Raw genomic sequence first — 22,840 nt, forward strand, 5'->3', positions numbered from 1 at the left:
GTAACAGGATCTAGTGATATCCAACAGAGCTTCATTTAGCATGAAATTATTATTGCACTGTAGGCCTATATATATATATATATATATATTATATACAGTGCAATAAGCTTCTTAGTGCAATACGAAGCTACAGGGACGTTAATAATATCGGTAATATTAACTTTATTTAATACAACATTTACGGTACAAGATTTAATCATACAGCCCATGTATGATAATGAATTACAGCAAACATGTGCAATATATCCATTATTACAGCTCCGTGGGATGGCAGTAAGACGATATGGATCCGTTCTTATTGTGCATCCATGGGTAAAGATAAACGCAACTCACATTGGTTTCTCATACAGCATCTCTGTAAACTACGTGTATTCACTGAATTTCACTCTCTGCCTTTAACGGCTCGTTGTAGCTCCAATAGCTCCAGCCCCACCCTCCCTGGGAGCACAGTGTGGTCTGATTGGTCGGGACACGTAACATGAACGTGCCGGGCGGCGCGGTCCCGTGGGTTAGATGCGCGTTCATAATGCAGAGGGAAATAACTCTCAGAATAACGTTATTAGCTAATTTTTACAACTTGAGGAACGAATGTTTTTAATAAGGGTTATACAAGTGTTCATACTGGGTAGTTTATTTAGTTTTAAAAAAATTATCCAACGAGTTACAGACCACTCTTTCCCCATGTAAGTCAATGGGAACAAGTGTTTCCGGGCCTGGCAACCAAACGGAAGTGTAGTACCGCCGTTTGGCCAGCACGAATATTTTCATCTGAGTCCGGCGCACTTCCTGGGGGCTTGGGCGGGACAGGCTGTGGCCGTTTCTCAATCTCGAGGATACTGGCTTCCAAGCCAATATTAGGATGCTACGTCATCGAGTGCTGCCGAAGGACTGTTCCAATCTCCAGCATACTTGGAATTCCACCGAGGCCGTGTCCTTGGTTTGGGGGAAATTTCGAGGCTGCACATGGGTAGACTTCGCGTCCTTCCCCACAATGCTTTGCGCACGGACCAATTTCAAAAACCCTTGCGGAGAATGGCTGAACTGACGCAGCACACATTTAAATGTAAGTATGTAGTGGCGTAGAACATGTGTTGGTAAATATGTTACTTTGTTACATTTGTTTGTTATCACCAAAAATGTGTTCCGTGAAAGTAAAGCAAGTTCATAATTAGATAGACAATTTAGGATTTTACAGAGAGGGTTATTTGTGAATAAACGACCCTCTGTAACGTTTGCATTCAACGGGAGCACTAGAGGCCGAAAACTTTAAAACGTAATTATAGCAGTGGCGAGCCGTGACTTTTATACCTAGGCCCTCTGACCCCCCTTCCCTCGAAACAACAACAATGTCATCACTATCACTGAAGTTGGCAGTTTGACACTGAAGCTTCGAACGGAGCTTCAACCCTGGACTTCCTATTCCATAGAAGCAGTGCTTCGAAGCTTGCTTCAAATCACGTGACATGTGACGTCCGAAGCAGCAACTGCTTCATTTCCTGAATGAATCACTTGACTGGTTCGCGGTCCATTCACGCGATTCAATGCACTGCCTCGTCTCGATTCTGACAGGTGACAGGTTGAAACAGTTTCAAATTTGAGCGCTTCAACACTTTATGACCGCTCTAAACAATGCGCAATGTGTGGGTTGTTGTCATAGTTTGCGTTGTTGCTGTTGAGTTGTTGTTGGTATTGCATTTGAATTGTAGTATCATTATAGAGCAAGCCAGGAAGAAAGATAGGTCGTTCTGGCTCGGGAACAAAAAGACAATTATCAGTAATATAAAAACAGTTCAATATTTCAAGGAATAGATAGCCCAGTGTGTAGAGCCGGGGGCCCGAATGCGGAGATGTCCTCCGTGCAGCTGGTTCAAAGCCCGGAATGGATGTATTTTAATCATTGCTTTTCAACTTTAATAACTGATAAAAGGCCCTCTCCTCCCAAAAAAATGTCCAGCACTCTCTAGTCTCTTCTCAATAACCCAATACACACAATTATCAATCTTTAATTGCAAATAGAACATGATATTCAGTCTTAGTGTGTGTGTGCATCGAATATTTTTCAAGGTAAAGATACGTTAAACCCACTGCAGCCTTGCATTTCGCCAGGAGAGGTCGCTGTAACTGAAGCTTCGAGAAATCAACCTATTTCCGACACAATTGTCCAAGTGGTTCGATGCTTCATTCAAAGCTTCATTTTGCCATCACTAACTGAAGTGAGCCATCATGAACGAACTTATGCTAATCTATCGATCATAAATCTATCGTTTAGATTTATGATTAGAAAATAATAAAAGTAGGATAGACATGTGGATATTATCCGGCTGAACAAAACGTGCATTTATCTAACAGGTTCGTTTTCCACAGACCTTATTTCGAGCTATTTTCCAAAATCCTCTGGAGAAATCCCACTGCTTTCTGTCGAGGGAATCCGAGCGAAGCTTACTTCCGGGTTTTAGGACGCGTCACTGCACCACTTGCATAGACCTCACAGCGGGCGGAACTTGTCATAAAGTCCGCGAAAATAAAGCCCGCCCATTTAGAGGGAAGATATGATTGGTCAATTGTACTGTCATTTGACATTACTCTCTCATTGAGTTACTGTAGCGGGCCCTCTGTGAATCTACAGAGGGACCAACAAGCCCTCCCGTCTTCACATAACTCGCAGAGACGGCATTTAACCCTTCACATTCCAACAGAAACTGAACAGGCAGATTCGAAGGATTTATTTATTTGGAAATATTATTTTAAATACAATTAAATCAAGGTATTTTGGTAAAACTAATGAAAAATGTAACAACAAAAAAATATAAAAAGAAATATTTAAAAAAAAATGTTATTTTTTTAATGTTTTCAAATATTATTTTTTAGAATATCTTAGGCCCTCACAGAGGGCCTAGAGGGCCCTGACGGCTCGCCACTGAATTATAGGTCGTATTAAGCGCTTGAACAAACGACATATTTGGTCGTAATAAGGGCTTGAACAATCGACCCATTTGGTCGTATGAGTTGGAGGACTTGTTGATAGATAGACATCGTGAGGTATTTATTTTCGGTACAGTTTATGTTGAAACCGTTAGAGAGAGTGGCACACTTGTTAGCCTGTTCCATTCTTCATCGTTTTCCGAAGCCGTGGCTTGGAAGTATACTTGCTTAGTTTCTGAAGGAAGTGACTTGGAAGTACGCGACTACCAAGCAAGTATCCTCGAGATTGAGAAACGGCCTGTGGGTGTTTTCTCAATGTCGAGTAAAGCTGCTCTATAGCCACTATGTCAAGCATACTACGTCATCGAGTGCCGCCGAAGGACTGTTTCCAAGTCCAGCATACTTGGAATTCTACCGAGCCCGGCGTACTTCGTAGCGAGAAAGTCTCGAGGCTGTATACTCCGCGGTCTTAAAATCCCCACAATGCTTTGCGCACGACCAATTTCCCCAAATCTTGGCGAGAATGTAAGGCGCACACAAACTCCTCCAGCCAGGCTGCGGATGTTGTGGTGTTTGTGTGTGTGTGTGTGTGTGTGTGTGTGTGTGTGTGTGTGTGTGTGTGTGTGTGTGTGGTGTGTGTGTTGTGTGTGTGTGTGTGTGTGTGTGTGTGTGTGTGTGTGTGTGTGTGTGTGTGTGTGTGTTGTGTGTGTGTGTGTGTGTGTGTGTTGTGTGTTGTGTGTTGTGTGCTGGTTTGGGCTGTGTTCTCTGTCTCCAGCGGCCCTGGGCTCATAGGGAGGGGGGGGGGGCATGGAGCTCCAACAAGCCGTTTAGGACAAGAGAGTGCATACACATACAGAGATGCTGTATGAGAAACCAATGTGATTTTGGAAAATTGCACAATAAAATCTATTTTAGTATACCTCAACCAATGGAATATGATCAGTAGAAATGGCCATGACATTGGACCTTTAAAAGTAGGCCTAGATCCAATTGGGGTGCCTTAGTTCAACCTGGTGGGGGACCACTAAAACATTACTTGTGTTTTAGATGGAGATGCTGAAAGTAACTTTAAAGCCAAAGTCTCTGCTCCATAGTTTCTCTTGGAATAAAATCACACTGTATATTTTACATTTATATATTCAGTTTAATATGTAATATTCCATCTGTCAAATACTCTTGTATATATAATACCTTGCTTTATATCTTGTTATTGTTAATTTGTAAATTCAACATATATATTTTCTACTTTCTTGTTTTTTTCTTGTCTTTTAATTTGTATACAATGCCATGTATTTTTATGCTGCTGCAACAAAACAAAAATCCCAAATTGGGATCAATAAAGTACTATCTTATCTTATCATATCTTATACTTTAAATGTACTCTGTTTACAGTCCATGTCACTGGGATTGACTAGAGAACAAGACATGTAAAATACTTAAATGCATAATTTCTCTATGTTCTTTACTGGACTGAGTAAACATGTCAGAATCAAACATTGGGCTTACTAATACTCTTGCTTTTGAACTGTGCAAGGCTGATATGCAGTGAAAAAAGGACATGTGACGATAACCACTGATCGACTTTCCCTTGTTGTAATGTTGTTTTTGATTGGTTACATGATTCTGACAGTGATGAGGCCTTGGTACAAGTATCTGCTGTGGGGTGATGACTGTCCTCAGTGAAGGTTGCTTTCCCCAACTCCTTTTCACCCTGACCCTGTGTTTTCTGACATCCTTGTAGAGAGAGATTTTGTAGTTATATTGGAAGAGAAAAAAATCCAAACTGCAAACTCCTGTTCATGATGAGTAACATCTTCTTTTTTTAAGGAATGCAAATCTAAATAAAGGCATACAATTGAACTTTAAAACTGTGTCACTATACTTTGATTGTTATTTGCAACCGGAAATGTCACATTAGATATCTTAACTTAAATAAATGTGTTGTTTGGAATATACAAACAATATTTATTTAACCTGAAGTATTTAGCTGTTTGAAATGATAATTATGTGTGAACTAAATGGTCATTTTATTTAAAAAGTAATTTTAAGTATACATTTGTTTTGAGTTACCTAAACTGAAATGTAAGTGTACTACACTAAATAAGCATGTTAGTGAAATAGCTAGATCACTTTAAAAGTAAAACAATTACCTGACTGACTTACCTTCCTTTACCACTTTTTGACAATTTTGAAATGTATAATTTGTTGTTTCCCATGTGTACCATTGTAAGTGCATTGGCACGTAGAAGACACCAGATGGAGCTCTTAGCGAGGCTGAGTTACAGCAGTGAATTCCTTAGCGGGTGTAAGATAACACTGAGAAAATACAACGTTGCCGTAATCTCTCAAAAGCATCTAAAACATACAAATGTCTATATGAAAACATAAATGAAAGACATATATTTGTATCTTTACCATTTACTTTTTTTTAATAGATTTTTAAATATGTATGATTGCAATCCTCCAGTTTCAGACGCATTGGTATTTTCCATACATTATAATTGTATTTGTATCTACTAGAATTTAGCACCATACTACAGCAAATCCCACTGTTGTAGTCAACTGCTGAGATGGAGGCGAATAAATTGTATTTAAACAAGTAGTAAAATAAACGCCTGTGTGATCACGCCTCATAGCCCCTAGATTTGGTTATTTATTGAGCGTCAGCCTTGATTTACTACATTTCCCACACTGCATTGCTGCGCAGCCGCTTCTTGTCACTGCTGTCGCGCTCTGCCCGCGGTGAATTGGTCCAGCATCCCTGCGCAGGCAGTGGGGCAAATGTAGATGTAAAAATATCATTAGAAAATATGTAATCGTGTGGAATAGGTTTTCGGCGTTGGCAGCTTGCGATGAGGGAAGGAAAACAGGGCAGATTGGATTTTGTGTTGCACCTCTGTGGAGCACGGACCGTTATATTGAGAGAAATAATGCGGAATATTTCCCCCAGTAGGTGTTAACGCAGAAAATTCAAGATGAAGAAGCAATTCAATCGGATGCGACAGCTCGCCAACCAAACGGTGGGAAGGTAAGCAAACCCTCTCCGTGCGCTATTCTAGCCGGGCCAAAGGGAAGAGACCCCCTGTTTGGCCCACATAGGATGTGAATCTCATCCATGCAGATATGATTTCTATTACATGTGATTAGGCTGATTATATGGAATAGACAATGGTCAGTACACTCGTTGAAATTCTCAAGAACAATAGAATTCCCCATGTTCATGTTGGTGCGTAATGTCCATTGCAGAGGCTACCGCATAGGCAGCGTGTAGGCGCATTGCCCCAATGCAACCTGCCCACGGAAATACATAAAATAGGCAAAAGACCATCGCATTACCAACATTACGCTGATACAACATCCTCTTTAAGACGAGATTTCCTGTTTCAAGTTGGTAAAACATGTAATTGTGAAGTTACGATGTGATTAAATGTACCTCCTGTCACCGAACCTGTCAATAGGTGAGCGTGATGCAGACTGATGCGGTGTGGGCTGCGACGTGAGGGAAACTGGGAAAAGGCGCAATGTTTTCATTACGCAGTAATATCAGCTGTGAGCAGGGAAGCACCTCGCTCTTAGGCGTGGGTTATCCAGTCCGTGCATTCCTGAAGGTCGTATTTCGCATCTGGTACTTATCTAACATACTTTTGCTTGAATAATGCGATTATATTAGCACCCTTTAAAAAAAAGAAAAAAGGAGGCTATCATGTCTCTATAGTTCCCTAAAACAGATCTATCTGAGGTTAATGTGGGAGGATTTTCCTTTCCTCTCCTCATCTCCTGTACCTGCCCTGCATCTGTGGTCCTGAGTTCCCCTGCCACCTACAGAAATAGATGCGACCTTTTACACAGGTCTTATGCGTTTATCACTCTCCCCCCACCCTGTTCGTTCACCTCACAGGGAGGCAGAGCAGCTTGTGAAGCAGCACTGAGCCAGAGGGTGTTCTCTGCTGAGTGTACAGGGGGGGGGATTAGGAGCAGGAGGTTTGGGTCATTATTATTACAAGGCTGTGTGACTTGCATGCACTCCGAAGGCTAGGAGGGAGGCGACACACCTTGCTGCCTCTGTTTGGGCTATCATTGTCAGCTGGTTCAGGCTGCTTTATCTAGCTCCATTCTTTTTTTAAATAAATGTTCTGTATGACTCATTATAATGTGTGTGGGTTTGATTCTGGATATGTGTGTGGGAAGACACGGTGTTCATGTTAGCAGAGAAGGCAGTTCTTCCTTGCATGTGTTTGTGTATGTATGCACTTATAGCCCTATTTCCATGAACATCCCACATGTACTGAAAGCCATTGCTGTTATGAATATAATATCACTCTCACTCTGTTCTTTTAAGAGATGCAACAGCGAGCTGTTGAGGGGATCTGCCTGTGAGATAATAATCACCAGCAGCATTATGGAGTCAAGATTTTCATTTCTAAACCCTAACTGTGGGAATTCACAGTTATCCACAGTGAGGAACAAAGGGGGTGAAACAACAGTTCATTTGAGTGTTGGATTGTGGCAAGAAGTATCAGATCTGACCCGGTGACCTTGAGCAGTGTCAAACATTGGTGGTGTCACAGGGAAAGATGTTTAAAAAGAAAAGCCAAAGCTGTGCCATAGAAACCTCTGCTGGTTAGTTAAATGAAGCCACAGTTTTCCTGGTATATTTGCGACATAGTATATCGTTGCTGAAACTAACAATTCTGCATCCACATGTGCAAAAATGACACACAATTATGGTATAATAATGTGCTCTTCAAAAACTATGCTGTGCTTGTTCTTTGTCATCTCATCTTGCATTTATTTGAAGACTATCTTCAAATGTAAGACACGTTCCCCTCTTTCGATAAATCGAAGCAGTTCAAGAGGTGCTTTACGTTTTGAAATGGCTGTTTCTTATGTTTTCGCCTGAAACCAACAAGGGCGATAATATCCCTTGATAGTACCACCCACAAAGGAGATTTATGTGAGTGTGTGTTTGCATATATAATGTAATGACAGTGTGTTTAGATCCACACACATTCCATGGTGTGTTAGTGCAGGATCAGCAGGCAGGGGTCGGACAAATGTGTGTAAGTGCAAATTAATGAGGCATTTTATGTAAACATTCAGCAAGCATTCCTATCATGCTACTACTACTACATTTATTTTCCAGGAGGAAGAAAATGCCCTCGTGTTTTTAATCATTACTTAAACCGTCCCATGGGGAGATTGTGTTTAACTGTGGCTTTGGGTTTCAACTTTAACTGTATTTTTATCCTCTGGTCCATAATTGTTCATTAATGGTTTCACTTACGCTCCATTTGTTCTCACTGAGGCTTCAGATAATGTATAGATCCTTCTGCTGACTCAGCCTCACCCATCTTGGGAGTAGAACAGGGGGTTACCCTGTTGGTTAGAGCGTTTGACCCCCCTGAACCTCAGCAGTCTCAGTGCTCAGAGCTGGTAATAACGCTGACCAGTCCTCCTCGCCTTTCAAAACAATTCAACAAGACAAAACTGTCCATGTTGGAAATGCTTTGATAAGAAGAATCTGTTTGTATTAGCAGACGTGTGTCTCTGTTATGAGGTAACAAATAGGACCGTAGTCTTTTAATCTACTCAGGCATGTATTATCACGTCTTAAATGGTGTCCTACCGCATTGACAACATTACCATGAGTCTCTTTTATGTGTGTCTTCTATATGTGATGGAGATTGAAGGTCTTTTCTAGTGGGGGGTTGACGATCAAGTTTGCTGTGTCAGCATCTCTCTGGCTCTCCGGGGCTGATGCTGCTCGCCTGGGTGAGATCCATGTCATGTGACCACCAGCTTGACCAATCGCCTCCGTGAAGCAAGACTCCATACTGGAGGATGTGCAGCCATGCATACTCTATAGCTAAAAGAAATGTGTTATGGCACAGTAAGAGACAACAGAGTGTAACAGCTCTGTGAAGAGAGAGGTCTTGGGCTTCTGTTTGTGTGCATTTTGTTAGATCTTTGTGAATTAAAGCTATCATTGTTGGTAGTTCAATAATTGGGTTTGTCTTAAATATTCATTGAATTGTTTTTCCAATGCCTTCATACACACCAAACAAACCAGGAAATGGGTGCTTTGTTCCAGCCAGCTCCCACCCTCCATTTCTCTTGACCTATTTATCTATTCCCGACTCACTGCCCTATCTAGGTCTAGGACAGCCTGATATAAAGATCCCTTTAAGAAGTCTCTACATCTGTCAGTGATTTTTACACATGAAAGAAAGGGGAAGAGCACACTTAAAAGGGGAGCCATTGTCTCTGGCATTTACCTTCTGACAAATGAACATCCATTCTCCCACTCCGCACACTCACCTGTGTGATTTTCACCAGTACCACTAGTGTATGATAATAGCATTCTTCCTGCTCATACCTTTAGGTTTCAGCTCCTCATCCACTCTGCATTCATCAGAAAATGGCAGCTATTTGTGGGCTGGCAGATGGGTTAAAAAGGATTTCTCTCTCTCCCGCATTGTCTCACTCTTCCTCCCTTTCCCTTCCATCTGACTATGTGACGCAGTATAGGTGAATGTGTTGCCAATAAGCTTGCATGCCGGCCTCTCATAGAATCTAAGTGTCCATACAAAGTAGTTATATGAGTGGGTGGGATGATGGAAAGAGGAAAAGGACACATAGCAAACATGTGTGTGCATGTTTATGTACACTTAAGTGGGACGTTTGCATTTAAATGTGTATGCACTTAGGTACGTGTAGTACTCCTTCACTCTCATGTTAGCTCAAAGACAGAAAATAAAGATTAATCTTCTAATCTTGTCAACACATTTCTGTATGAACGTCTTTTCTTGTTGTTCCATTGAGCATAGCATTAACATATGCACCTCATGGCAAGAATGTGTGTCACCCTCTAAACGAGCATATGGTAGCTGACAGGTAACATGAGATGTAGGAGGTATCCCTGTTGAATGCCAATGCAGCATCTCATTCTCATCCTCTTCCTCCTCCACCTTGTAGCCTTGAATCGCTGGCGTTGCAAATGACGACAACACTGTGGAGATCTCGGAGCGAGTGGCCTTCACAGAGCTGCTTTTCTGGGTTTACTTTAGTATAGTTTCTGGCTGATTTATACTTTAATGGAACACTTTCAGCATGCAGTTGAACAAGACAAAGCCCATCCGGGGCAAGAGTTTTATGTATTTCTGAGGCAGTATTAATCACAAATCAGATATTACTTGTGTCATTGTATCTTTTATTTTAACCAAGACCATTGCTAAATTGTAGAGTCATTCAGTGATAGTGTCAGAGGTCTTTGTTGATAACTTACCCAAAACCCTGTCAGTGCCTCTCACAGACAGCATATTACAGGATTGAATTAGTGATAGAGCCTTTGTCAGGGGGCCATTTTAGCCATCAAAAGAGAGATGATGTAATATCTGACAGAAGCCCTGTTTCTCCCTTTCTGTCACTCATTCAATCAAAGGACTAACCTCTTAAAGAGCCCCTGTACTGGTAGTCAACTCCAAAATCGGCAAAAGTGAATTGTGCATGTTTGTAATATGATAAACAGCATGGCACACACTGATTTTGTTTTTGATATTTGATTTTGTTGTGTTACAGATGTCGGGGTTGACCTAGTCTGCTGCTCATAATGTCACCTACTGTAGAGCCTGACTGAAATGCAGCAATTGAACCAGATGCCATTCAATCTGCAATGCATTCAGGAGCAAGGCAGCATCTAAAGAGTGTATACATTTACATGTATTATTAGTTTTCCTTTTGATAAATAAATCCAATAATAATACACTTGCTGGTGAGGTAGCTTTATATTTTTTCTTCACCAAAAGAAACATTTTATTAGTATAAAAGCAGTGTTATATAGAGCTGTAAGAGTACTCAGAAATAGGTCATTAGTGAGACATCAGAATGTTATTCGCATAGTGTTTTGTGCTCTGCTTATACTGTAAGGCTTATTATTTCTGTTCTGTACAACCCGAGGCCTTCATTCGGTAAACTGCTGCATTATACACTGCAGTAAGAGAGTGGCATTGTTGTTAGAAATAACTAAGTTCTCCAAAGGAGACGGGCAACTCCCTATCGAAATGCTCACTTCCTTCCATTCAGGAATGCCAATAGGCAGAAAACAGGAAGCACTATTCCATTAATAAGAGTTTCTTATTGTTAATTTAAAGTCTTGCTCTTTGATCAAAGAAGAAAGTACTCCATCTCTCTTTTCTGTGCAGTAAATGTTAAATCTTGTACTTGCGCTTTGGTTGCTTAGATACGCTCATTTGGTATTGGCTGTTTTATCACGTTCGCTCGGCTTTGCCAACCCACATGTTACATTTTCAAAAGGGGAAAAGAATATTTCCTCTTTTTGAGAACTGACGACGACCTATGGCATGGACAATGTTTCCTTGATCATGAAGTAAAACATTGATCTTTTTGCCTCCAACTTAAATGATGCTCTCTTCTGGAGATCTGGCTTGTTGTTCAGGGGCAGCGTGTTTGTGTTGGGGCAGATGCCAAGTGTAAAACACAGTGTAGTCAGTGCTTCTTGTGGAGATTATTCACCATGAGTAAAGTTATTAGAGATAACTCACTGCTTGTGTTTCAAGTGAAACGTTGCTGAATGCTGCAGGCTCTCTCTCTCTCTCTCTCTCTCTCTCTCTCTCTCTGGACATGTGTGTGTCTTGTGTGTGCGCGCATGCTCGTATGCATGTGTGTGTACACTCCTCTCAGTTATTCTTGCATACTTAACATATCTGTGACCTAGTTTGCTGGACAACTACAGTAAGTGGGTTTTTCTGTTTTAGTAACCTTGAGTCCCATTAGCCCTCCGCCTTGTCATTTGGGAGGAAACCGAGTGGGCCTCTCGACGCGTTTGCACGGCAAAGGTCTGGAGGGAAAAAAACAGTAAATGGAGGAATATTTAGAGAGCATATAGCATGAAAATAGTTGTGTATCAGTGTGTGTGTGTCACTGTGTGTATGTGGCTGACTGTGCATCTCATGCCAGTGCTCCAGGCCTCGTGGTGCCCTGCTGAGGCCCAGGGCCACCGTTCTGCTCCACTACCCCCCCTCGCAGCGCCGGATCTAGCATCTATAGCTCAGCTCTAAACCGGCCCAGGAGTTAGCGCTTTTGTTAGCCAGGCTAGCAGTGTGAGCAAACCAGAGCATGACCACTTTCCTATTGTTCTGACGAATCAGGTGGAACTGTGAACGGAAGGTGTTACAGCAAACAGTTGGCAAGCTGCCATGGCGAAATGTTCAAGACTAGGGATGTTATTTAATTCACAGTTTGATTATGTCAACATGGATTATTCATGCTTTCATTAACCATGCACAGTGCTGGGGGGACTGGGCACAAGGGGTTCCAACATTAACATATTACTATACGTGTTTATTAAATAAGGAATATTTGTATAATGTGCAGCTGATCTATAAATGATCAACAGAATATTTGGTATTGTAGTGCCGAGAGATAGGGAGTCGGAGGCGGTGCAATGGAGGTGCAAAAGGGTAATTTATTAGAGTGTAGAAAAGGACATGTTGTCCGGTTGCAGTCCGGGAAGAAGAGAGTGAAGTCAGGAGGGCACACAACATATATAGATAACAACACATATATGTCCGTGTGGGAACAATAGCCCCAACTGTAGTTCCATGTATGAATTATGTCCCAGTGTATTAATAGGTGGTCACCACACAAGCCCCCCCAGAATTCAAACATGGCAAAAAAATCCTCGCGTCCGTGGAGGAAGCACCACAGGGGCCGCAGGTGAGGACCGGGCCATGGAACGGGCCACGAAAGGGGGCCGCAGGAGAGGGCAGGGGCCCTAACGAGGGCGAGGGCACCCACACCGGGGGCGGGCCGTCGTAAGGGGGCCGCAGTAGGTGTCGCGGAGAACCCAGCAGGAAAGAGCGCAACCCGGCCGCAGGCATACGCACAACGGCGGCGGGCACGAAGTCCTCGGCAGGCGTCGAGGTATCCCCGGAAGAGAGGAGCAGTCCCCCCGGGAGGAAGGAGCGCAACCCGGCCGCAGGCAGACGTGCAACGGCGGCGGACACGAAGTCCTCGGCAGGCGTCGAGGCATCCCCGGGAAGCAGGAGAGCAACCCGGCCGCAGGCAGACGTGCCGCGGCGGCGGGCATGAAGTCCTCAGCAGATGTCGAGGTATCCCCGGGAAGCAGGAGAGCAACCCGGCCGCAGGCAGACGTGCCGCGGGCGGCGGGCATGAAGTCCTCAGCAGATGTCGAGGTATCCCCGGAAAGCAGGAGAGCAACCCGGCCGCAGGCAGACGTGCCGCGGCGGCGGGCATGAAGTCCTCAGCAGGCGCTGAGGCATCCCCGGGAAGCAGGAGAGGCCAGACAGGGTCCCGGAGCGCGCCACCCATGGGCCGATGGAGCATGGGCGACGTCCGGAACTGTCGAGGCGAGAGGGGGTCCAGGAGTGCGCCACCCAGGCGCCGATGAACGTGAGTGGCGTCTGGATATCCCCGGAAGGCAGGAGAGCAACCCGGCCGCAGGCAGACGTGCCGCAGCGGCGGGCATGAAGTCCTCAGCAGGCGCTGAGGCATCCCCGGGAAGCAGGAGAGGCCAGACAGGGTCCCGGAGCGCGCCACCCATGGGCCGATGGAGCATGGGCGACGTCCGGAACTGTCGAGGCGAGAGGGGGTCCAGTGGTGCGCCACCCAGGCGCCGATGAACGTGAGTGGCGTCTGGATATCCCCGGAAGGCAGGAGAGGCCAGACAGGCTCCGGAGCGCGCCACCCACGGGCCGATGGCAGCATGGGCGACGTCCAAAACCGTCGAGGTGAGACGGGGTCCAGGAGTGCACCACCCAGGCGTCGATGAAAACGTGAGTGGCGTCTGGAACCACCGTGGAGGTGGTGAAAAATGTGAGAGTGTCCACATGAGGTCAACCGGCTGGTCGAACCTCCTCTCTGGCACCAGAAAAAAAGCAAAAACTCAAAAGGGTCGATAGCCGTTAGCTGTTGCCGTTAGCTGGCAGCCACCGGTAGCTGCTAGCCGTAGTTAGCCAACGTGGTTAGCTGCTAGTTGTCGTTAGCTAGCGCAGCTGGGATGTGCAGCCGCACGCCCCGAAGAAACAACCCCACGAGGTAGCAATCGGGTTGCTGGTCGACCCAGCAGGTCGTGCATGGTCTCCCTGTAGCCGGAAAGCCGATGCGGGAATGGCGAGCAACGTCCCCAGCCATTCCGCGGGGCGCGCACCGAGCCTCAGTCCGCGTGCCTGTAGCAGCTACGGTCGACTCCAAAAAAATCCCCGACATTTCGAGAAAGAAACCTGGGTTTCCTTTGCCGTGTTCGGGTCCGTCTCGGAAACTTCCCAAGACGCTGTCGGGGTCACCAATGTAGTGCCGAGAGATAGGGAGTCGGAGGCGGTGCAATGGAGGTGCAAAAGGGTAATTTATTAGAGTGTAGAAAAGGACATGTTGTCCGGTTGCAGTCCGGGAAGAAGAGAGTGAAGTCAAGAGGGCACACAACATATATAGATAACAACACATATATGTCCGTGTGGGAACAATAGCCCCAACTGTAGTTCCATGTATTAATTATGTCCCAGTGTATTAATAGGTGGTCACCACAGTATTCACATTTCACTTCCAACAATTACTTAGAATGTATTAGGTTCCTCGGAAAATATGCACACAGTATTTTGTGTTTTTTTAGCCAGCTGTAAACACAAAAGCCCAGATGTTGTCAAGATACCTAGACCTTTCTTCTTCTTATCATATCAGCATTTTGTGAATTTCACCAGAGGAGGAGAGGGATTTTATCAAAGTCTGGCCGTACATCTGTATTTGTGAATATTTTCTGTACAAATTCATGTTAATGCAGTTGTCTGTTGTTGCGTTGGTTCGATTTTTTTCCACTGATGTTTCAAAGAAAGCTAGTTTTTGTCTATTTTAATTTGATTATACATTTCAGCTTTTTGACCTGATATAACTAATCTGTATTATAGGAGTGTTGTGTGTGCATATTTGTATTGAGTCATCAGCAGCTCCAGGTAAACGAATGCCTGCAAAGTGGCAGATGGTTGGCATAACACTGGCAAAGTCTTCCTCTCTCTCCATGTGCACACCGCCCACATAGCTGCCAACTCTCCCACGTGTTTACATTCCCCGCAGGACTCATTGTGCACACTATTTGAGGAGGAATTTCACTCCTCACCTCCAAAATCTCCTGCGGCTTAGCTTTACATCAGAGTGTATAGCAGCTCCATCACACCCTGTACTCGATCCAGCCTATGCAATTGCATTTTGTCTCTGTGCCTTCATAGGCTGGTGATGTGGGGTAGTGCTTTCCTAAAAGGAAATACCACTGTCTGAAAATAAACAAGCTCAAAGAACAAGACGGCCTCCTGTCTTTGAAGATCAAATCTGTTTGAAGTCTTCTGGGTCATAATGGCCACGTCAGTTGTGGTTAGCCAGAACACCAGATGCCTGCGTTTAACTTTGAATCTAGTGATGTAAACCAAGACAAGCTGAGAAAAACTGTAATACTTTCAGCACATTTAAAACCAAAGAGGTTGATTAACTTTATAAATTAGCCTCCTATTGACTGAACTAAATGAATAGGAACAATCTCCACATTGCTGACAAGTTGAATGACAATCTCCGGTGTATTAGCAGTCATCTTGAGATTCTGCATCCTAACGTAATGAGAGCTCAACAGTTTGTGTCGCAATCTATATTTCATAACTGTAACGCATCAATTACAATCTCTTATTCTTAACAAAGAATAATAAATAATGTAACATATGCAATCAAATAATTGTATGTTTTACCCACCCTTTAGACATGTACTTTACATGAGTTCAGCGTGGAGTCAAACCTTCAAGGAAACATTCCCACACTTTCCCTGGAGATGGCTGGACGGCCCCCACTATTAAAACTTCTAGCACATTGCTCACTTCTCCACGTCCCTGTCACTGTCTCCTGTCCCATCTGTGCTGTTGGGCCCCTATTAGAGCTCCTCTGCTGCCAGAGTCTCCTATGGGACATCTCGGTCAGGACACTTCAGTGACGAGCTCACAGCTGCATTGCAGACCTGCAGGCTCCACACTCAGCATGGTATACATTTGACAGTCCTGCCTACAAGGTATTTTATGGAACATTGCGTTTTACAGATTTCTAGCGGCTGTTGGAGTGTCGCAGCAAAACTGAGCCAAACTTTAGTGCTTGGGTTATTTGTATCCCTCGTATGTAATCAGCAATCTGCGATCACACTTATCCTTACAAATCATGCCAGACTCCTTGCTCTACCACCATGCTCTCTTTCCCTCTTTAACTTGCACACATTTCCTGTATTCTTTCCTCCTCCCTTAGTGAGCAGAGCAGTTTTCCAGCAGGCAGGCTGTGATTAGATCCATTGGTACATGGTTTGACCCAGTTCCCCTGGCACCACACTCACATCTTGGCACTGAGAGCAGCTAATAACGTTCTTCTTTACTGGAAAGCAGCGTTGTATTGTAGGCCATATTGTATGGAATATGTAAATACACAACATCATGTCAATATTAAACAGACAAACAGTGGTCCATTTATTTTCTGCCATTCTCAAACTGTCATTTCTTGTAAAAAATGTTCCATCAACACTATGCAGGGGGCAACACAGAGCTGCTATGCGATGTGTTGGATTGACTTGGTGACGAGGCATCATACATGAAAAGAGCATTTCAGTATTGTGCTGCTGATGTGTTTTGGTCTGGCTGATGAATAATAGAGCACAAAACAAAGTCTGTTCCATTCTCTTGGGCAACAGAGAGATGAATTCAGATTTATTTTTTTAAATAAATGATTAAAAAACTACTATTCACAACTGGCATTGGCATGGTTGGGGCACAATAGCAGGAAGAGGTTGTACAGACGGGAAGGGAAAGCGTAGAGAGAGAAATGCGCCCCACTGGGTGGTTGCTTGGGGTCTACAGGACCCTACTGGACCTGACCTTTTGAGCAGGAAGTAAATGTTTTCCTCCTTTTTGATAAGGCGGTCCTGATAAGTCTTGGATTGTTGCTTTAGATGTGTGCATTGTTGTGTGTTGTGGAAGTCAAAATGTTTAATGGAATTCCAAAAAACAACCCAAAATGATGTAATTAGTGCTGCTTTAAGACAATTTGTCATTACATTGATATTCATCTCTGTTGATCTGCCTCATGTCTTAAAATATAAGCTGTTTAACTGACTGGACACTTTATATTTATGATATCCAGTGGTTTGCTGTTTTCTAAGCTGGCTCATTCAATAGTCCGGATGAGTAGTTGTATCTGCTTTAGCAGCAGTACCTCTCTGCCCTTTCCTTCAGTCTTTGGCTAAGTCTGCTGGATTCACAGTGGGATGTGATGCTCCTCAGTGGGAACGGCATATTTGTATCAGCGGCCTTTGCTCGCTGCGGTCCTGCTTGTTTTGTTTACGCTTAGAAAACTCCAGCGAGTTTACAACATGAATAGTTCGCCTGATAACTAATGTGTTCCCTTTATGGATCATCTTAAATCATGACTGAGAGAGACAGTCAAACCCATACACTCACATGCACACCCCCACATGCGCTAAAGGGACAAGTGCATGGATGCAGCCCACCAACTTTGGAGCACTGCCACATTGATGATGTGCAAAAAAGCTAATGGAATGAGTCAACATCCAGTGCAATACAGCTGGGACTTTATTTCACAACTTGTGAATATCTTTGGAGAAGACACGCCACCGCTTGTGCCTCAAATGACCTTATTGCAAACGTTTTGTTATGTAATATCATATCTTCATGTTCTCTAGTTGAGAATTTAAGTTTTCCCTTGTGGCAAAACAAGTTGTATGATGATGATAATAGGAAATGGATATTTCAGTCTCCTGATTTTCAATGTTTATAGAGAGAATGTTTTAAAATACCAGCACCAAATAATGCTAATAATGTCTCCCCTAGATAAATACCCTTACTGTTTTACATTTTCATCTTTACAGGGCCGAGAAAACAGAGGTGTTAAGCGAGGACCTTCTACAGGTGAGTGTGTGTGTGTGTGTGTGTGTGTGTGTGTGTGTGTGTGTGTGTGTGTGTGTGTGTGTGTGTGTGTGTGTGTGTGTGTGTGTGTGTGTGTGTGTGTGTGTGTGTGTGTGTGTGTGTGTGTGTGTGTGTGTGTGTGTGTGTGTGTGTGTGTGTGTGTGATCCAAACACCTGCTAACAGGTGCTTGATGAAATGATGGTCTCTAAGCAGTTAGTGCTGTCAGTGTTCATGCTGTGTTCAATTAACGGTGTTAAAGGTGTAAATAATGTGATTATGATGGAGATTGTATTGTCTTTGGGCCCCTTCAAAGGGAAGCAAGGTTTTGTCACAGGGTACATACCTTTGTGTTTTAGTTAATTATAGATTGATTCTCTGGTTGTTTGATTTAAAACGTTTTAAAGGAAGACAGAGCTACTATCCAGTATTTCATAAATCTGTACAAGAAAGTATAATTGGTTTTTTTTAGCAGAAAAGCTTTTTTCTTTTAACCTTTCCTTTGATTATTTACAACCTTCAAATGGGCTCAGTCTGGATCTTCCACACAATCATCCAATATTTGATGATTATTTTAATTAATAAAACGTTATGAATGAAAAAGGCCCATCACAACATCCAGTTATCCTCATTTCAATTGAATATAAATCATTGCCGTTTGTGAATATCCATAACTTTTTCACTGATAAACTTTACCATGTATATAAAAGCAGGTGCAGATGTCTGACGCTGCATAACAAATGTCAGATGTGTTATCGGAGCACAGTGTTGGGTGTGTGTTGTGACTGAAAGACGTTTCTGATGTGTGTGTGTTCTTCCAGGTGGAGAAGCGTCTGGATCTGGTCAAGCAGGTGACACACAGCACTCACAAGAAGCTGACGGCCTGCCTGCAGGGTCAGCAGGGGGCCGATGTCGAGAAGAGATCTGTCAAGTCTCCTTCTGTGAGTAACTGCAGCCATCATCCTCTCAGACACTGAATACTGATGCAAACTGATGTGAACATATGTGCGATGATGCAACATAAAAGTATTCATAACCGTCTATCATTCTCACCAAAGCTTTTGTATTGTTATCTTTTTTTATTAGAAGAAACTACCGCTCACCATCCTTGCACAATGTATGGTAGAAGGAGCTGCTGTGTTGGGGGATGACTCTCTCCTGGGGTAAGTCCCTGTATTTAACAGGACTTTGCTCACACACTTTCCATTGACACACACACATACACACACATGGAGTCATATTTACTTATTGATTCGGCTATTGAATTATCCTCTGTCCTCATTACCCTTGTCTGCATTTTAATTGTGTTTGATGCCTTTGACTTTGTGTTTGGCTGTCATCAAACAGGAAGATGCTGATGATGTGTGGAGAGACGGAGGAGAAGTTGGCCCAGGAGCTCATCCTGTTTGAGTTTCAGATAGAAAGAGATGTGGTGGAGCCTATGTATGTGCTCGCTGAGGTGAGCTTCAATTAAGACATATCAACCTAATAATATTTCTACAAGCTATTTCTCTTTTTTCCAAAAATGACAAGCAGCACATGGTCCTCATTTAGTGCTACACTTATATTACATTAACTGACTTTAATCAAGCACTTTTTTTTTTTTAAAGGTGGACATTCCAAACATCCAGAAACAGAGGAAGCACTTAGCCAAACTTGTTTTGGACATGGACTCAGCTAGAACAAGGTATATGAAATAAAATTAAAATAAATGCACAGGAAGCTATTATATCCAGTACAGTGGTCATTGTTTTTTGCTCTATTCTATAGATTTCATCAATCATCCAAGTCATCTAGTCACCCAAGCACACTGCAGCCCGGCGCCAAGGCAGAGTCTCTCCGAGAGGAGATGGAGGAGGCAGCCAATCGGATGGAGATATGTAGGGTAAGTCTCCAATCAGAGCAATTCTAATATATATCCCTACTCCAGCTCTTCCATTTGATTTATAGCCATTCTGAATGTGTCAGACACAAATGGACCACTATATCAGGATGATATTACAGTTACATTTACCATATATTACATGATTTCTTACTGTATGAGATGGTTGCTCTCTATTTTCTGTTTCAGGATCAGTTGTCAGCAGATATGTACAGTTTTGTGGCCAAAGAAATAGACTATGCAAATTACTTCCAGACAGTAAGTATATATTATCCTTACTTTTTGCAAATAAAATATTTGATCCCATGCTGGCACAGGTTACAATTAACATTGTACATTATACACAATTCATTCATTCATCATGTTGTGTTTGTTATAATCTCTTCTCCTTCCACAGCTAATAGAAACGCAGGCAGAGTATCACAGGAAGTCATTAGAGATTCTTCAGAGTATCCTGCCCCAGATAAAAGCTCACCAAGGTAAGTCTACCGTGTCAAGCTCTCCTTTGAGTGTGTCCAGTTTACTTCTCGTGTGTGTGTGTGTGTGTGTGTGTGTGTGGTGTGTGTGTGTGTGTGTGTGTGTGTGTGTGTGTGTGTGTGTGTGTGTGTGTGTGTGTGTGTGGTGTGTGTGTGTGTGTGTGTGTGTGTGTGAGTGCATGTGTGTGTGTTTGCCCATGCGTGTGTGTGAAGAAATATGCTCCAAATGTGCACTGAAGTAATAACAGCCTTGAAATGTCCTATAACAATCGTATTAAGCTATACCTTCACCTCCCTACTTATGCTACCTGCTATTCTTAAGGTGCTAAATAACAAGAAACATATATGTAATTGCTGTTGTGTCTATGTGCAATTCAAGCGACTGTTTTGTGTTGCAGAAGCGTGGGTGGAGAAGCCGTCGTATGGCAAGTCTCTGGAGGATCACCTGAATATTAGTGGGAGAGAGATTGCCTTCCCCATTGAAGCTTGTGTCACAATGCTGTTAGAGTGTGGCATGCAAGAGGAGGTAGAGGACATACAAACACACACACACACACACACACACACATACACATATACATACAAATTGACAGACACATCGCTTAGGTATTTTTGGTGTAAGTTAATATGCATTTGTCCTCTTGTGTATGTGTCACTTGGTGCTTAAACGTATCAATCTGTCTATTACAAAGATGCCATACTGTATGGGAGTTAATATACATTTTAAAAATACCTTTAAAAGTTTATTGTGTTTTATATTATTTAGTTTAGACTATCTCAACACACAGAGATGTACTTCCACTATTCAGTGCATAGTTTAAACCTGACGTTGTCGGCCTGGAATGACTCATTTTTAAGAGTTTGAATTGGCTCTGATCTTCTTGACCTTTTAATTAAAATTAAAATTGTGAAGTTTAGAGTCCGAGTAGCAACATCTTTGCAACAGGAAACATGTGTGGGAGACTGAGCTCACTAATCATCTTTACGATTTTAATATCTTTGTGCTAACCAATTAAAATCTGACAGCAAGCTATAAAGATGGTTTACATTAAAATATTAATGGCCAAAAGTATGTAAAGCCAACAGTTTGTTTCTGTGTTATTTATCATCAACCAATGTCAAGTGTTCAACAATAATGGCTATGAATTTTGCACAGCATTTATGCACAGGTCATGTTAGATGTGATAATTACACATGATTATGTGTTTCCTGCGTGTGGGTTGCAGGGCCTCTTCAGAATCGCTCCATCAGCCTCCAAGCTGAAGAAGCTGAAAGCCTCCCTGGACTGTGGAATTCTGGATGTGCAGGAGTACTCCTCCGACCCACACGCCATCGCAGGTGAACAACACTCCCACACGAATGCCTTGTTCAAAGTTCATTTCCATAACAACAACCCCTACACACTTTCTTTATCCTTCTATGTTAAACGCAATGATTGTTACTTACATCTGCCAGTTGTTTTATGATGTGGAATCTGCAATTTTGTTAAAGGTCATATCAAAAGTTTTGATTGGTTTTGGACGTGGTTGCCAGAAAATACTGTTATTTGTCTACAAGCGTTGTGCAAACTTCATCAGCTCTAACCCTAGTGCTATGTTCCTGAAGCCTTTCTGTTCTGATATTGCTGTGCATTTCACACTTTAGCATGAAATCTGTGTAGAGCTATCTGAATTTGGCAGTTACACTTGCTGCAAGGGCCTGCTGGAGGGTAGTGGAGATATGGGGCATCGCCTCACCAGTACTCTGAAGAGGGAACAACACCCTCCCTTCCTCTAAAAGAGCAAACTGGTCTTCACTTTCTCCCTGTTTTTCTCACCAAAGGGGCTCTGAAATCATACCTCCGTGAGCTCCCTGAGCCACTGATGACCACTGAACTTTATGATGAATGGATTCAGGCCTCCAAGTGAGTTGCTGTTCTCTTTTTAAATTGGCTTTTCTTCAATTATGTCATTGGCCTAGATAAAACACAGAATAGTCCATTATAAAGGGAGTCTTTACTGCCAAAATGGTGACATTTATTTAGTAATAGAGCAACAGTGTAACCATCATGATTTATGATTTGTATTTCTCCAGCATCCCAGATTTGGAGAAGAGGCTTCAAGCATTAATGGCAGTGTGTGAAAAACTCCCGACAGACAACTTGAACAATTTCAGGTCAGTCACTTTCCCTTATTTTCTGTCCTATAATAATGTTCCCATGTGGCTTTTATACTTTTAAAAAATACAGTAAAGTTTCATTTTATTATTTTGCTTTTATTCAAATCCCACAGATATCTAATCAAATTCTTAGCCAAGCTAACCGACTTCCAAGACGACAATAAGATGACTCCCGGTAACCAGGCCATTGTTCTTGGTCCTAACTTGCTCTGGACACACACTGAACCGTATGTATTTCTTGTTGTAACACATCTACCTTACCTTCACTTATCGCATAAGATTTTACTGCGGTTTAATTATCTATTTTCTTTCCAGGAACATGACGGAGATGATGACCACCCTGTCCCTACAGATTGTTAGCATCGTTGAGCCCATTATTCAGCATGCTGACTGGTTCTTCCCTGGAGGTGGGGATCTCATACTATGTATGTAA

The 22,840-nt window shown here is 42.9% G+C and overlaps 1 protein-coding gene across 1 annotated transcript in view; it reads left to right on the plus strand.

Annotated features, from left to right (window-relative positions):
* The first annotated feature begins 5,645 nt into the window (after positions 1 to 5,645).
* The window catches only part of si:ch211-114m9.1 (rho GTPase-activating protein 44), a 28,729-nt gene continuing 11,534 nt past the window's right edge, over positions 5,646 to 22,840 (plus strand). Inside the window, 15 exon segments of the mRNA XM_034219720.1 lie at positions 5,646 to 5,950; positions 17,858 to 17,897; positions 18,714 to 18,833; positions 18,979 to 19,055; positions 19,240 to 19,351; positions 19,503 to 19,579; positions 19,663 to 19,777; positions 19,964 to 20,032; positions 20,172 to 20,253; positions 20,649 to 20,776; positions 21,477 to 21,588; positions 22,072 to 22,153; positions 22,324 to 22,404; positions 22,521 to 22,634; positions 22,723 to 22,814. Of these exon segments, the coding sequence (XP_034075611.1) occupies positions 5,898 to 5,950; positions 17,858 to 17,897; positions 18,714 to 18,833; positions 18,979 to 19,055; positions 19,240 to 19,351; positions 19,503 to 19,579; positions 19,663 to 19,777; positions 19,964 to 20,032; positions 20,172 to 20,253; positions 20,649 to 20,776; positions 21,477 to 21,588; positions 22,072 to 22,153; positions 22,324 to 22,404; positions 22,521 to 22,634; positions 22,723 to 22,814 (1,354 nt within the window). The 5' untranslated portion in view covers positions 5,646 to 5,897.

The sequence above is a fragment of the Gymnodraco acuticeps genome, unplaced genomic scaffold (assembly GCF_902827175.1).
Source record: "Gymnodraco acuticeps unplaced genomic scaffold, fGymAcu1.1, whole genome shotgun sequence".
Classification (NCBI taxonomy): Eukaryota; Metazoa; Chordata; class Actinopteri; order Perciformes; family Bathydraconidae; genus Gymnodraco; species Gymnodraco acuticeps.